The sequence below is a fragment of the Gymnogyps californianus genome, chromosome 10 (genome assembly GCF_018139145.2).
Source record: "Gymnogyps californianus isolate 813 chromosome 10, ASM1813914v2, whole genome shotgun sequence".
NCBI lineage: Eukaryota > Metazoa > Chordata > Aves > Accipitriformes > Cathartidae > Gymnogyps > Gymnogyps californianus.
In genome coordinates, this window is record NC_059480.1 from 27,713,605 (window position 1) to 27,729,655 (window position 16,051).

Below are 16,051 nucleotides of genomic sequence, written 5' to 3' on the forward strand. Positions count from 1 at the left end.
CCATGCTATATTGCCGTTACTGTGTCCCACCACCATGCTCCTGTTCTCCTCTAACACTGCCTCGTATCTCCCGGACTAAAACTGTCCTCTCCAGAGGTGCCTCATCACTGATGTCACCCAGAAGAGGAACTCGGTCAGAAGCTGAGAATGGGAGATGGGGCGTGAAAATTACAACCCCCCAAGAATGCCACAGTGGTTCTCCTAAGGGAATTTTTTTCAGGTTTTGATGATTAGCATTTTATGAAAGGACATGTGAGAAAGAAATGCCTTTTTTAAAAAAAAAAAAAAAAAAATTGTGAAAAATCTTGTTTTCAATTAAGCACAATTTCAATAGGGAAAAAGCCCAACCATCCATTCAGCCTGACACTTCTTCAATAAGAGAGAATTCAAGCTTGCAGAATATAATTGACCAGCATGGAATTTTGCCAGGATACCAAGATAAACATAATTACTCATATTAAGGGTGTTAATTAATTGTTTGTGAACACAAATAATTGGCTGCTTGGTTTTATAGCTCATTAGAAAGCCAACAATTCTATTAGACATTGCTGTCCAGTAGCCATACTAGGACCACTGAGCTGTAATCACCAGGAGTCTGAAACTAAGCCAGTAAAAATCAGTGAGAGGTCGACCACTGAAATCAAGCTCCAAGAAAAAAAAAAAAAATAGTGATACCTAGTAAATAAGTATTAACACTTCCTGGATAAAGGAGGGGCTTTTTTTGGCTGGGGTTTTGGGGTTTTTTTTTGGTTGGTTGATCATTTATGCAAATTTTTCTACAAAAGATCTCTTAAAAAAACCAAAGAGCTGCCAGATGGAGTGAACCAATATTAGTTATGAATTAGTGACCTTGCTATACACTACCTATGACACATGATGCAACCAGAAGTGTAAATAGTGAACTCCAGCAGCCTCCTCGGCAGAGCTACGCACAAGCACTGTGACAGTCAGCTTCGCAAGAGCTTGAGCCGTACCTGCTGGGGGTTATTGATTAACACACAACACGGGGAGCGCCCGCATTCTTGGCAGACAATAACTATATTCTTACAAACCGCTGATGGGCTAAACAAGCTATTAATGACAGGTTGCTCTTCATCATTTAAAATGGACAGACTCTGCTGCTTGACCACAAGGACAAGCAGGTTATTGCTTTGAAATGTTATACAAAAGTCACAAATAAGGTATCTCTAATGAATAAACCACACATATGGCTCCATGGTTCTTTTTTAGTAGAGCTATTAATAGAAAACAGGACCTATTCAGAGTTGCAGATACATAATCAACTATTCCAAGGTCTCTACCGTTTGTTAAACTTTGTTACTCAGAAAAGGCATTAGCTAAGTATAATTCAGCAAATAACCACCAAAATTTTTGGAATACAAGACTAATTCCCCTATGCTTAGAACTTTGCAGTTTCTTAACTAGCTAAAAATAAAATATGCTTCTAAGCAGCTGTAGCTACTGGTGGTCAGCAGGGAATGCGGCTGTGATCCACTTGGATGCTCAGCCAGCCACACAGGATAACCCTTCCTCGAGGCAGCAGCGACCAGCCCAGCTCCTCCAGGAGCCCAGCTCTGACTGACTCTGAGAAAGGGGCACATGGACCTGCTGGGAAGTTCTCCAATCCACAAAGAAAATATTTTTGTTTATAAAAGCGTCTGGTTTTAAACTGGAAGTATTTCCAAATAACAATTTGTAAAACATTTACCAAATTTTTTAACAGCAGTTGTTATACTACTTTATTTCACGCCTGTGTGTAGCTAGATGCTAGATACCAGGATTGCAGAAGCTACTTAAACAAGGGCAAGCAGTACAATATAGGAACATACAGACCCCATAAGGATTATATCATAAATTGTAAAACACCCTGTTTTACAGGAGGGATTAAATAATAGATTACCCAATTGATACAAAGATTCTTCTTTTTTCATAGTGGGGGAAAAACTTCTGTACAAGTATTTGGAGATGCAGTAATTTAAAGTAGTAGAACCAGAGCAATCGTGTGCCTTAATTCTTCTGAGGAATATCCCTATAATTTATTGGAATCCAAAAGGTCTTTGTGAACTTGTCTGACATAACATTGAGATATAAAACAGTTTCCAGCATGAACACTCCCATCTGTGGGTGTCTTGGGAAACAGTTCATTTCCTTGAGCATCTGTTCCCAGGACAGATTTTCTAAGATCACAGGGAAAAGGAGGGGGGGGAAAAAAAAAGTCTCAAACCTGGAGGTTTTTGACAGATCTTTCAGAGAAATGCAAAGCAGCTAATGTATTTAATGAAGACAAAATTTTATTCAAATATAGAGTGAGTTACCCTGTAAAGAAGTTAAGGTATCATTACTCTGCAGAGAATCTTCCTAGTCCATTTTCCCCCAAATCCCAGCGAAACCCTGAACACCCGTGAACGCGATTCCTGGTCCATCCCCCATCCCCAGCCACTCAAACCCCATAGAGCCTCCTCCTTTGAGGTGACATTATAAATCAGACCTGCAGCTCCAGCTATAGCAGCACTCCCAATTTAGAAAAAGTACCAGTCATGGTCATCTGTCAAGACTACAGCATCTTTATAATGCATTAGAAAAATTCTCTGAACCCATCAGATTACAACTACCTGACACCAGCAGAGGAATGAAACATTTTAAAAATTTATTTAAGAGATTCAACTAGCATGCAAGATACCAAAGAAACTAGCAAACATGATTAATTTCCAAACTGCTCTAAGAACTATTCATAACACTCAGCTATTTATTCCATTTACAGATTCAAAATACTAGTTGCAATGGAACATTTAATATGCCACCATTATAAAGGGGAAACTGTTGACAACTATGCCAGAATATACATCCTTTTCATCCCACTGTTACTCCAGGAAGATATTGGTACACAAGCTCCTACAAATCGTATTTTCCAAGTGATTCCCAAAATGGGAAGCAACAACAGAAAAGCAGTTTTTTCAAATGCTCATGCAATACATTGTGATAAGATTTTATTTTAATAGCAGTATAGAACAGTATATATTATTTAGATATTATATGAAAAAATTAAACATGAATTTAAACACTTCTCATGATGTACTGAGTTATACGTGCATTAACAGTGAATATTTTGATTTAATGGGATTTAATAATCTGTTTAGATGAACTACTTAATGTTCTGATGATAGCTGATACTAACATCCTAGGCTCAACGAGCTTCAGACTTGTGACAATATTGTATTTTTTCCAGTTCTGATCAACTGAATAGTTTTTAATGCTAAGTATGTCTTGCCATCACTTGCGGTTTGAATATGTTTACTTAAACCAAAAATATTTTGCATCTCAATTATTATTTTATACTGCAGCACTGAAAGGAATTTAAGTCAATACATTATTCATAAAGCAAAGACAAGAGAAAAAAACAAAGCTGTGCACTTCGTTCAAAGACTTCAAATTACTAAAACATACCATATTTATGCATGCAATATTTGATTGTGTGTGTGTGTCTTTTTTTTTTTTTTTATCACAAGTTTGTTGTTTTCAGATCAGGATATGCCAAAAATCCAACACCAAACAATTTTTGTTTATAATTAAGGCAATCATCAATCCAAGGATTGTAGTCCATTTTATTTCATCTCTACATCAAAAAAAGTAATTTAAAAAAAATTAAAATTCCCTTGAAATGGTAAGATAAATGAAAATGTAAGTGCCTTCACATAATAACAGTAAGCTGACCCTCTGGGAAATGGTTGACTTTCTCAATTCAAGGTATTCAAAGCTCATTCAAAAGTGTTCATTTGGAATGCAGATATCAAAGATGATGCAAATGTTCAAGAGAAAATTAAAACTTACCAGATGTTCTAATCCAGCTTTGATGTTTCCAGAGTCCCTGTAACAGAAGAACAAAAGTTCTAAATAGTTGCTAAACCCTTGTCTACAACAATTTATGTTTAACTCAGAAATGTCAACGCCATGTAATTTCTTGAGTATGTAAAATTTTTACTTTTAATATCTTAATCACTGCAATACCTAAAAAGTATCGATTATCCTAATGCGCAACTACAGAATTACTTAAAACCTCAAATTTTACCTGCTCTGAAATTGCTATAAGCTGTAGCAATGCAACAGGACACTCATTTAAAAAACATTTTTAATATAATTATCCCACTATTCATATTGGAAATAATAAAACAAGACAGTGCATAATGCTATTTATCAAATCCACATTCAGTGGCTCATGGTTCTGCTTTGCCACTACTTCAATAATAAAATTCTGTGACCGTTTAGAAAGATGATGGACTGAATTGTAATAAATACTAAATATACTAAATTGTATATTAACTAACAAGGTCGTGGCAGCCATACTGAAACTTTGTATTTGACTCCTGGCAGCTGAAAAATATATGAACGTACAGATACAAAAATGAGAAGTAATGTCGCATAAAGACAGCTGCAAAAAAATGGACCAAACTATCAAAATAAAAACACTGAAAAGCAAGGAGAATTCAGAGTGAAAATTAATCCTTAACACATCCTGTTACATAAAAAAAGATAACCTGAAAGAAAACTGAAGCAAAACAAATTAAAAAATCCCCAAATCCCACGCCACTAAACAAGGAGGCTGGCTTCTGCTTCCATTGACGCCAGGTTCTACCTGCTTCCAAAAATGTAGCTGTGCCTTTTGAGGCAGCCAGGCTGTAACCATGGCAAGCAAGAAGAAACCTCCCCACAAGGATTTCAGGTAATCAGTTATTGAACTATGTAGTGTAGTATGTATTTATATTTATAATATGAATTTTTCAACAAATTTTTCAACTCTATCAAACCACAGGAGCAAAAAACCCAACTACGTTCCTCTAAGACAGCAAACCGTGCGAGACTGAGGCTTCTGTTCTCTTTGATACGTAGTACAGGCTGTGTAAGGCATAATGTGAAGTAACGTACGAAATTTTACTAAATACTGAATAAGGCTACATTCAATTACACATTTTACCACCTTGCTGTACTGTATTTTAGACTTTTTACAGAAATCTTTTACGTATAATTTCATGAAGCTTTCAAAAAAGTCTGCTACACAGTTTTGTTCTATTTGAATATATCATGAATGAAGCAAGAGAAAAAGATGCACTTCCCTTACACCATTATTTTGTATTTTGAAACAAGAATTTATTATTCGCATCCGTACAATATTTAAATAGAAATCATCTCCCACATCTATTTTTGAGGTGCTAAACGGCCTTAAAGAATTTAATTACTTTGGAAGCAGGATCCAAGACACTGATGCGAGGAGCTCCCAACTAATGGTATAAAGCCTGCCCTGTTAGTGGTCTGTCTCCTGCGCTGTCCCTGTCATGACTTCATCAATATTTGTGCAACTCCTTTTGCCCTGTGCTGAAAGCAGACTTAATTCAATTATAGGTCTCAAAACTGATAAAAAAGGTCCTGAAGTGGAAAATGCGAAGAGATTATTGGCAAATGAATAAAGATTTGTATCGAACTAACACACAAGAGTACAGCAGGGTTGCTTTTTTTTTTTTTTTAATCATTCCCTGTCTTAAGTCTTCTGGGAACAGTGAGTTTCCCTTCCCCTCATGCAGCACATCGATTTCTGAATTAGACTGCAATATTAAATAATTAATATACTTGCCATGATTGATGTTTTGCATTAGTTGAATATTAGGTTATCAATCAAAATCCACTTGGTTTAATGTAATAATATTGAAAAAGTGTCACTGGCTGTTCATCCAATTTGTAGTTGAGGCAGCACAGATAGTAATATTGGTGTAACACAAGGCTCTAACGCAGGAAATGCAGTGGTTGAACATACATAAGGCAAACATTATCAAACTAACCAGGACAAGGTTGAGGTTGTCCTAAATAAACCTTGTGGCACCTGTCACTTCCAATGAAAACCTCTTTCCAGCCGGAGGCTGCCGTGCATCAATCAGCGATGACAACTAGTGAAGCCATGGCATAATTTTATCTTTCTAGTTAAACAATAATTATACAAATATGACTCCCATTAACGCTATACTTCAAATATTGTGTTATACAAAATCAGACCTGTTGCTACAGCTCGGTCTAACACATAACCTTAGATGTCTACAGAATACCTTAATCATTAATACCATAAAACACTACAAATAAAAGGCAAGAGCAGTTTTACGCACATCCAATATTATAATACTCCTATAAAGGAACACCATAAGCAAGTCACATTAATTTTATATCATTATCAGGTAATAATGTTTTACTCCATTTTTACACCACCCCACACAGTTCCCAACAAGATAGGCATTTGTCTTTCAAACTGTCTCCAGTGCACCACATTCATTTTTTTAGTTCATTAGGCAAGTTTGGGTTTATTCTTGAGTTTTTCTTTTTTCCATCAGAGAAGCTCTGGAATTGTGTTTCCCCACTATAGTCAAGACTTCACGCTGTAAAATACCAGTTGACATGCATATATTTTAAAATCATACATTAAAACCAGTAAGCATAATACTCAGGCTAATCCAAATGTTAGCTTTTGGTGATGCCAGGGGAAAAAATTGCAGCTGAGCTAAATCTGAATCATGGTCATGAGGGACCTGTAACAAGAAGCCAGGAATTCAATTAAGCAAGTGTAGCCAGCTTTTGGATTACTTAAAACCATAGTGTAGGTAACTAATTGAGGTAGTGTTAACTTATTAGTGCTAGCTCCTTTGCCAGTCAACTAAACTACACTAAAAGTACTCACTAGCACTTGCTGGAAATCTTGATTTTAACCTGGACATAGATTCATGTTCATAAAAATAGGTCCCCATATGAAACTAACCATTAATCAAGGGAGCTGAATAACATGCATTATCTTCAAAATATCCAAACTTTAGCTATTATAAAATAACTTAGGATTTCACAAATAACTTACTTTTTAATAAATGTATAGCAGTTTCACACAGAAATTGTAGAACTAATACTTGTTCTTGCACAACAGAGCTAAACAAATTACTGGGTACATTTAGACACAGTACTCTGGAGCAAAGCACCCTCAAGAAGCTACAGTATTAACATCATAATACAATACCAGTGACTTATTTTATTACTGTGAGGCTACCTAAACCCAAAGAAACCTCAGAGATACTTTTACTTATCACTACAATAGGCAATTGAGCTTGTTAGTAGGTCTCTGTTATACTCTTTAAAATGACAAACAATTATGAGAGCAGAGTTTAATCTGTGCTGCTACTCAGATCAGTAGCATCAAACTGGAAGTATCCTGCAATTTTTAAAAATTTATTCCAAACAAAAACAAACCACTTCAATCCACAGTCTTCAGTTCCTCTCAAGTTGTTATCAACTCATTCTCAACACTTCCCTTATATTCGTAGTTCATAATTTTCTTTGCCATAGTTTTTTGGTTAGAATCCATAGGCCACAGAATAATTCTATGGATTATCTATATGGATATTAAAGGATAATTCAGGTTGAAGGGCCTCTGGAGGTCTGCAGTCCTACCGCCTGCTCAAGGCAGGGTCAGCTGTGAGGCCAGACCAGGCTGCTCAGAGTTTTATCCAGCCTGGTCTTGAAAGCCCAGTCTCCCTGGACAACCTGTCTTGCTGATTAAATGTCCTCACTGGGAGCATCTTTCCTTCTATCTAGTCCAAATGTCTCTTTTTTTTTTCAGTCTGTGCTGGTTGCATCTTTCCTCCCAGCACACACCGCTTCAAAGAGCCCGGCTCCTTCTCCTCGGTGACCTCCCTCCTCATCAGGCTGGGTGGCTGCTGTCAGGTGCCCTCGAAGCCATCTCTTCTCCAGGCTGAACCACCCCCAGTCCCTCAGGTCCCCTCAAAGGGCAAGTGCTCCAGCCCCTGACCGCCTTGGTGGCCTGAACTCCACACTAAACAGTCCCAACGTCTGATTTTTCTCCTCAGAAGCCAAATGAATAAATAAATCATCTCATCATTAGCAAGGCCTTTGGCAGAATCCCCTCCAGATCCACAACATTAACTACAAGCTGCAAAGAAAAAGGTCGTACGCAGCATTTCAGGTCAGGCTGCACCACACTCTCAAATAAAGGCCTTGTAACTCCACTCTTCACGAATGCCAACGTGTTAGCGTTGTTAATCAGGCAGCGTTATCCCAAGTGGTTACAGATAATTTTCACAGAGCTCTCTCACTCTTGGATCATTCAACAAGCACATCACATACTACTTTCAATAATCTGTCAAGTATCATTTTAAATTAATCCCTTTTTTGTCCCAGTGTTCCTCTCGGATGAAGAACCTCATAGCGAAAGAGGGTCTTCAAACAACCTCATGTTTTCCTGTTCTTTATCCTCATGTTAATATGCTGCTACTGCTTGCTGTCATCTAATGGCCTTCCCTACAGATCTTCCTCCGAGTAGCACACACACCTGCTATTTTTCTTTTGCATGTTATCAATCCCCACTTGTATTCTAGATAAACAACCTCAAAATAAACAGCTGAATCTCTTCGGAAGTCTTCAGAGCTTCTTTATGAACTTCAGCAGGTGACAATATATTAAACACTTGCCAATACAAGCAAGATGAAATGGGATAAACATATGCGAAACCCAGCTTGAGTGATGGTCTAGTCCCTTCTCCCACCTCCCTAAGCTCTGTGTTGAAGGTAGATAAAGGGAGAGAAGAGAGAAATGAACAAAAATATGTCTTAGATGTTAGGACTTATACCAAGGGGTATGGTGAAGAGGATGAGTGAGGCTACTGCCATAAACATCATAGCCACTGCCTCTCCTGTCTTGAGCTTCTCCAGTGTGAGGACTCTACATTGACCCAACACAGCCAAAGTGAGGAACAGTCTTACTAAATGCAACTATAGTGGAGGTGACAGCTATGGGAGAAGTAGACTAGTCAGCTATCTCTAGACCTTTCTTTTTGTATATCACCTTTATTTTAGCAGATTGGCATCTCAAATTCAATGAGACCTTTGCCTCATCATTTTCTGCTTCTGATATTCATAGTCTTCTCAAAGCTGATCTGCTAAGAGATCCTTAGCTTGTCAGTAGACACTGTAAAAAAAAAATCAAACTAATCTAAATCAGATTTGGATAAGGAATTTATTACACTAGCCTTGACTACTCAATCTAGCAGCATCGTTAATACTCCAAATTTCTGACTAAATCCCAGCAAACACCACCAACAACAGCCGGTAACAATTTCCTTTCTCTCTCAGAATGTGGAAATCCCCCATCTAAAACTCTGCCAACCTGTGGCAAGATCATCTCTCTCAATGGTGAGTTTAAAGGCCAATATCTCATGATTTCCCAGACTAGAGCTGGGCCCTGTATATTCCTGGGAAGAAGAAAATTAGGTTTCCACGTGATTACACACTATTTAATTCTACCCTGGGATATCCTAAGACAGAGAACTGCTCCCTCACTTCTTAATTTATATATTCAATCTTTGCTGGATTTACTTTCCTCAGCCTTAACAGTCTGTACAATCAGATTGAAGGTATTCCAGGTATTGAATTTCAGAGGAGGAGGAAAATAAGGAATAGTTTTTTCCTCACTGACGTTTTTAACTTTTTTTCTAACTTTTATCTCACATGTACATTTTGGAATAAGGCATCGTGTGTACTCATACACACACAGTTTAATCACACTGGATGGGTAGCCTGAACGATGCACTTGTGACCTTATCACTGTTTAGTGATGCATTTGCGCAAACATTTAAACCGTGTTATATTCTGGAATAGCTTCACAGACTAATGTTAAGCTCACAGAACATGACAGACATCAAGAGTAAAACAGTCATGGCCAGATCATGCCTTTGCTCAATTCCAGAAAAATAAAAGCCTGGTATAGTAAAAAGTATTTTCTCCCTATGGGCAACAACTAGAATAAGAGCACACGATTATTAACGTTTGCACGGTGACTGTTCAGAAGGCACTATATATTTGAAGTTCTTCCCTGAGCTAGCTTGAATTTCAGCTTCAGAGTTGCAGAACCCTGGATGCAGTTTTTAGAAATGGATACCTCCATCATATTCCACTAAATTTTATAGGTTTTGTATTGTTGTTTTTTCTGTAAAATTATAGGCTAATGTTTCCAAATCTGACTTCAGACCATAAAGACACAAGGAAGATTACATAAAAATCTAAGCCCTATGCCTTTCCTCTCTTTCGATACCATCTTTAAGAGGACAGTGCTGATTCTCCTGGGTGAACAAGTAAATTCATACCTATCGACTTTCGATGACAAGCTGGTCCAATACCACACCGATGGTCTGGCAGAACTACTGGCAAAGACTATGTAATGTGCAGAAACAGAACTCCAAACGCACGCATTGCTCTTCAACACTACTACTTAACCTCCTCTGGGTTATAAAGAAAAACCTGAAAAGCAGGGCTATATTTTTGTAGCCATAAGTGGAAGTTACGTCAAAGGGAGTATACAGAAGGCAAGAGGAGAAAACCATAAAAGAAAGCTATTTCCTCCTGCCTCTCTGATACAAAGGTGAAGGAAAAAAACTTGAGTTTTTTGCAAGTAACCAAATAACGTATGCAAACAATATTACCAATAATGAAAACCAAAATCTTTGCAATCCACTACTTCCGTAAGTCACACAAAGACTCTCAGCACTACATGTAATCTCAAAGAGAATCCCTTGACAGTTGTAATGGCTTTAAGAGTTGTGGCTCCTTGTATCTAAAAACCCTGTTTTCTTACCTTGTTTGAGATCCAACCAAACAATAAAATGACTACAAAATAAAAGAGTGAAAATAATTTAGCAGTGCAATGCCAACATCAGAGAGGGCATGGGTGAGAAGAAACACAGGGCAGTATCTGGCTGTTATTCTGATAGCACTAAGCATCTGGAAAACCAACATAATACATTAGCTGAGAATTTTCTTCTGCACATAAGAGCTCAACAAGATGAGATTACAGCTAAACTAGTAATTTTATGCTGCTCTTTCTAATCTTTTGTGCAGAACAAACTCTCATCAAAAAGCACGAATGGTTAGGGAATCCTACACTCCGCTAGAAAAAGCATCCATGATATTTTTGAAAAAGTGTGGGATGTTGTTTTGCTCTTACTTAATAATTCAAATGATCTGGAACTGATCCTGAAGCGTAAAGACTCCAAAGCTGGTGGTGGTGTGCTCAGTGGCTCCCTCGCTCCAGTCATCCAAATAATTTATTTCACTCGGGGAAAAAATGGTAAGAAGTTTGGCCAATTACTAATAAATTTAAATGTAACAAAGGTTCAAGAAGATCATATGAAGGTCACTTATCAAAAGCAGGAAGAAAAGCAGAAGTCACCCCACACACACAAACACATACGGAATAACTTGGAACTGCTGAAGAACTCAGTAAGAATATAATGCCTGCTAAACTGAATCATGCTAAAACCAGGGACTTTAAACAGGACACAAGGTGAAACAATTTCCATAATATGTTATCCTAGAGAGAAGAAAAATCAGTACCCAAGAGACCTTATCAAATATTCAAGAGGGGAAAAAAAATATATATAACCCTGGCTGACACAGTAAAATTCAAGATTTTATGCAATTGAAATAAATACTGAAACTAAAGGAGGGGGAGGAACAAAATACAGTGTTGATAGAATCAATATTTTCAAATAGACTCTACAAAAAAAATCCTTTTTCTCCTTAAGTATTTCTCAGATAAAGGAGAGCCAAAATAACTACCCCAAAAGCTCCCAATTCTGTTTTACCGAGACTTCAGGTCAGATATGGAAATCCTATAAATTATCAAAGCAGATTTCTTTATCCTGGCTGCCAGTTCAAGCCATTCCTCAGACAAACCTGGCAATTCAAAGGACCTCATAACATGCAAGTCCTTGGAGTTTTTATATGTGGCGTGGGTTTTTGTTGGTTTTTTCCGTGGGTTTTGGTTGGTTGGGCTTTTGTCCTCCTGTTCTGTGCACAGGGTTCCCTTCACAAGGAGTAAAACCTCGTTCAACAACGTTTGCATTCCTAGCAAACATAAGCAATTAAGCTTCGGGCTTTGGAATGTCACTGTCTCTGTTAACCAGATTATTTGGTAGTCTTAAATAAATTAGACAACTTTGGCCTGTTCTACCTTTTCTGTAATATTATTTAGTAGATATTCAATTAAAACACATCCTGTAGGTGAAAGTGTATGAAAACATTTCCGTAATGGACATTAGTGGTAGTAGGAAGTGTTGCTAATTAGCCTCAAAGTACAAAATAGATTACAAAAGTAGCAAAAAGCCCAGCAGTGTAAATGCACAGAACGCTGCACTGAATATTAAACAAAGCAGAGCAAGTTTCAATGTTGGTAAGCATAACTACAGTAAAAACTCTCCGGACTAGTAAAGAGTGTTACAGGTTAATGAGGAACATATAAAGAGTGCACAATAATTATCATACCTAACACCTTACCATCTGTGCCTGGATGACTGCAGAATATAAACACCGTTTATCAGCATTAAGTCTGAAACTAATTACACATGTATTTCTATTAGCATACTGTTAGGATAAATATTTAAAACGTTAGATTTTCCTCAGCTGCACTCAACTCTCAGTACTGAAGAATATTAAGTTTAAGAATAAGTCAGTGAGAAAATTTAAATGTTCTAAGCACTAAAACAATTTGAGTACAATCCATTTTCCATTTTCTGAAAGCTACTAAATCCTCCTCATTCACCCAATTACTACTGTACTTAACCTAATGAAATTTTATTCTGCAGGAACAATACTATTCTTAAACAAATTTTTGAAAAATATAAGATTAAAAACTTCTAGACAAAGAATAAACTCCTAGAGAAAAGATGCAAATAAAATTACTATCATAATCTTTTGTTTTTTATTTGCAAGTATAAAACTGAAGAGAAACAAAGCATGGAACATAGCATCTGTCATATCAGAATATAAAAAGATGATCCTGGCACAAAATGAAAAAGCTCTAATTCATTTGCAAATCAAGCCTGCCAGTTCTATTTCAAGCTGGCGGTAACTGTCAAGAGTTAACAAGATAATCACTTTCAATCCTGCCTTCAATGGTACATTACACTGTTATTCCATTCAATAAGGCCGTTCTTTGGGGCACTAGATGAATGGTTTTCATTTCTAACTCACACAAAAAGTTGCAAAAAAAATCCATGGGGCTTAAGAAAGAAATCCCTTTATGGGCATTTATCTGCCGGCACTTGCTTTTAGGCAAAATGAGATATTTGGATACATTGGTGTCCATTCACTTCCTCTATTCCTTCAGGCCCTCAGTCTGTTGATAAAAAAAAAAATAAAAAAAAAAGCACACAAGGAAACCTCAAGCCTGTTTCGTTTTTTTAAAACTATCTATGCACATTAAACAAGTTCTGTAATAATGTTTTGTAAATACTTCAAGAATACACAGCTCACTACACCACACTGAAATGACATTGTATTTGAACGTATCCATCTTTGTCTAAATTCATTATAAACTGTACAAAAAACAGTAAATGCTCATGAAAATTGTGCTTAGGGAAACAGTAATCAGTTCCTCATTAAATGTTCAATAAAAATAAAGTTACCAATTCAAGGCACTCTACCTATGAAACAAGTTAATCTAGAATTTGTCTGTATTAATTATTTGTAAATTATTTTTTTTTTTAAGATTCTGTGCTATGCATTCTTCCCAAAAGGATAAAATCTTATAGATGTTTATTAAGTTATTAGGTATTTAAAACTTACTTGCTGGCACACAACTTTCTACTAACCTCTGCGGAAAAAAAACCTTTGTGCTTTTGCTCATTGCTCAAAATTCATATCGTAAGATACTACCTGCATGTTAAGGCTGTAATGATATGCATTCTATTATTGAATATTCTACAGTGACAATTCAAATCTTCTGTACTAACTTTAGAAACAAATCACTAAATCTTTTCTTTTTCTTTTTTTTTTCTTTCTTTAAATCCCCATTGATCTCACTTCACAGAACAAAGCTAATACCTATATTTAATATCTTAACTGAGTTAAGCTTATCCAGCCTCCGGTCTGTTACCCATAATCAATACAAACAAGCACACTGTCAATACCCATCTGTAGATACATTTTATTTATTTTTTTAAATAAAAATAAATAATTTTTTCCTCAAACTCAGGGACCCATCTTGCCAGTCACTTCTTATGCTGTTTGCATACCTTACAAAGAACGTTTTTGATTGTCTTTATAATCCATCACTACAAGTCAGACAACTTTTTCCATACACCCCTCATGCAAACGCTCCTTTATATTAAGAGTTTCTTTTACAAGAAATCTAAACACCAGAAGTTACCGGCAGACTCGCAGGCTTTGGTTTTGTTCTTTGCACTTCACAAGTTTCTTCAGAGGTTCTAAACAGAGAGATGTTCTTATAATTAAAAAAATACTGTAACAAAACCAAAAACTATATGCCTGTATTTATGTAGCATTAGAACATAGTCATTTTTGCTGCCCTACTGCCCCTGCTTCCCGAAAAGAAAGAATATAAAATAAAAATGAATTAAAAGTTCACACACTTTGGAAAGACCTGGAAAGAGCACAAGATGTTGCACTTAGAACACAAATTAATAAAAAGTGAACAGATGGATTTCAAATAGCAGGTCATGGCTTTAGGTAAGACTAATACAGTCCCAAAAAAAGAGGCCTGCCATAGAAATTGGGGATGTGCTTCCTTCCTCTCTAGCCAGCAGCAGTACAACGCCAGTACTGCTTAAAAATAAGCAATCAATTAAAAAAAAAAAATAAAAAAATCAGCAAACCACCCTCCATGCCGTAAAGCAGACATTCGGAATAAAAAGCAAAGATAAGCAGCAGAGTAATTCTTCAGTAAAGGTAGGTATTTGTTTCTAGCATTCACAACTGATTAATTTCCACAGCTCAGATGAAAGACCAGGATGACCCAACAGTCCTAGGACACATACATTTTAAGGCCAAAGACTAAGAAAAGGTAGTTTCACATTTCCATTATTACTGAAGATGTGTGCAGCACTTTGGCAACCGTGGTCAAGTTCAGCTGAGACCCACAAAGTGCCACTTTACTGAAATTCCTCCGCTTGTGACTGCATTTGATCCAATTTTAGCACACTGAAACCTCGTGCTTTTTTAGGCATCACTGTTGGGAGGTATAAAAATCCAATTTGTAAATGCTTTTTCACTGTTCCTCTTTGTGTCCCTGCAGTTTGATTTTGTCGCTTTAGTTTAATTTCTCCACTTTCTTTCATCTGGCCTGAATTTATCTCCCTCAGGAACGCAGGGGCACACTCAGAATATACTCTAAACGTTTAAAATATGTTTAAATGTCAGACGGGCAGAGGTTTTCATTCCTACCCAAGGTAAAAAATTTTCCTTCTCCTGAAAAAAGCAGATCTACTTGATCTCAGAATACTTAGTTTCTATCTCCTCAACTACTTCAGCTAACACAGCTTGTAGCTTTTCTGGTCATAAGAGACTCAAGTTTCAGGTTGTATTTCACACTTAAACCAGTTTGTTTCTATTACAACTTAATGTAGCCCTAGAGAAAGTCTTTGAAAGTCTCTTGGTTTCTGTCAGACAGCCATTCCAAGCAGCCCGAGCATATGCTGAGAGGTAGGAGTAGCTCAGAAGATTCTCCAACGTAAGTCTGACACGAGGGAGAAGCCCCTGTTGTTACATGAATAACATGAGCAAACCTCAACAGACACATTAATAATAAACCTGGAGGATTTATCATCACTGTGGTACTGCAGCCATTTGCAGTTCAAATAAACATACCATAACTATTTTTGAATGGTGCGATTCGCACCCTCCGCAGTATCTCCTCAGCATTCAAATGCACCTTATTCTACGTAACTCTAGAGTTTTATACATGTTTTTCAATATTTTGAGGTTGATAAGTTATGGAGAGCACCACAAAGATCCTTTTATTTTAAGCAGAAGACTCACAAATTCTTCTAAAAGGCTGTTTTGTTAAAGCCCTGATGAATTTTGAAAACATATTCAATATGAAAAAGTTTTCTTTAAAGTGTGACTTTCAGTAAGGAAGAATGTTGTGCTTCTACTAACAACTTCCATGTTGGGCTGTGTTGCAAGACAAATTTATAAAATTTAGAAAGGTAGAGCTTAAGTTG

The 16,051-nt window shown here is 36.7% G+C and overlaps 1 protein-coding gene across 1 annotated transcript in view; it reads right to left on the minus strand.

The window, feature by feature from the left end:
* The window catches only part of RSRC1 (arginine and serine rich coiled-coil 1), a 169,596-nt gene that overhangs the window by 94,777 nt on the left and 58,768 nt on the right, over window positions 1–16,051 (minus strand). The window contains exon 5 of the mRNA XM_050902803.1: window positions 3,829–3,865. Within this exon, the coding sequence (XP_050758760.1) occupies window positions 3,829–3,865 (37 nt within the window). The remainder of the gene's footprint in view (window positions 1–3,828; window positions 3,866–16,051) is intronic.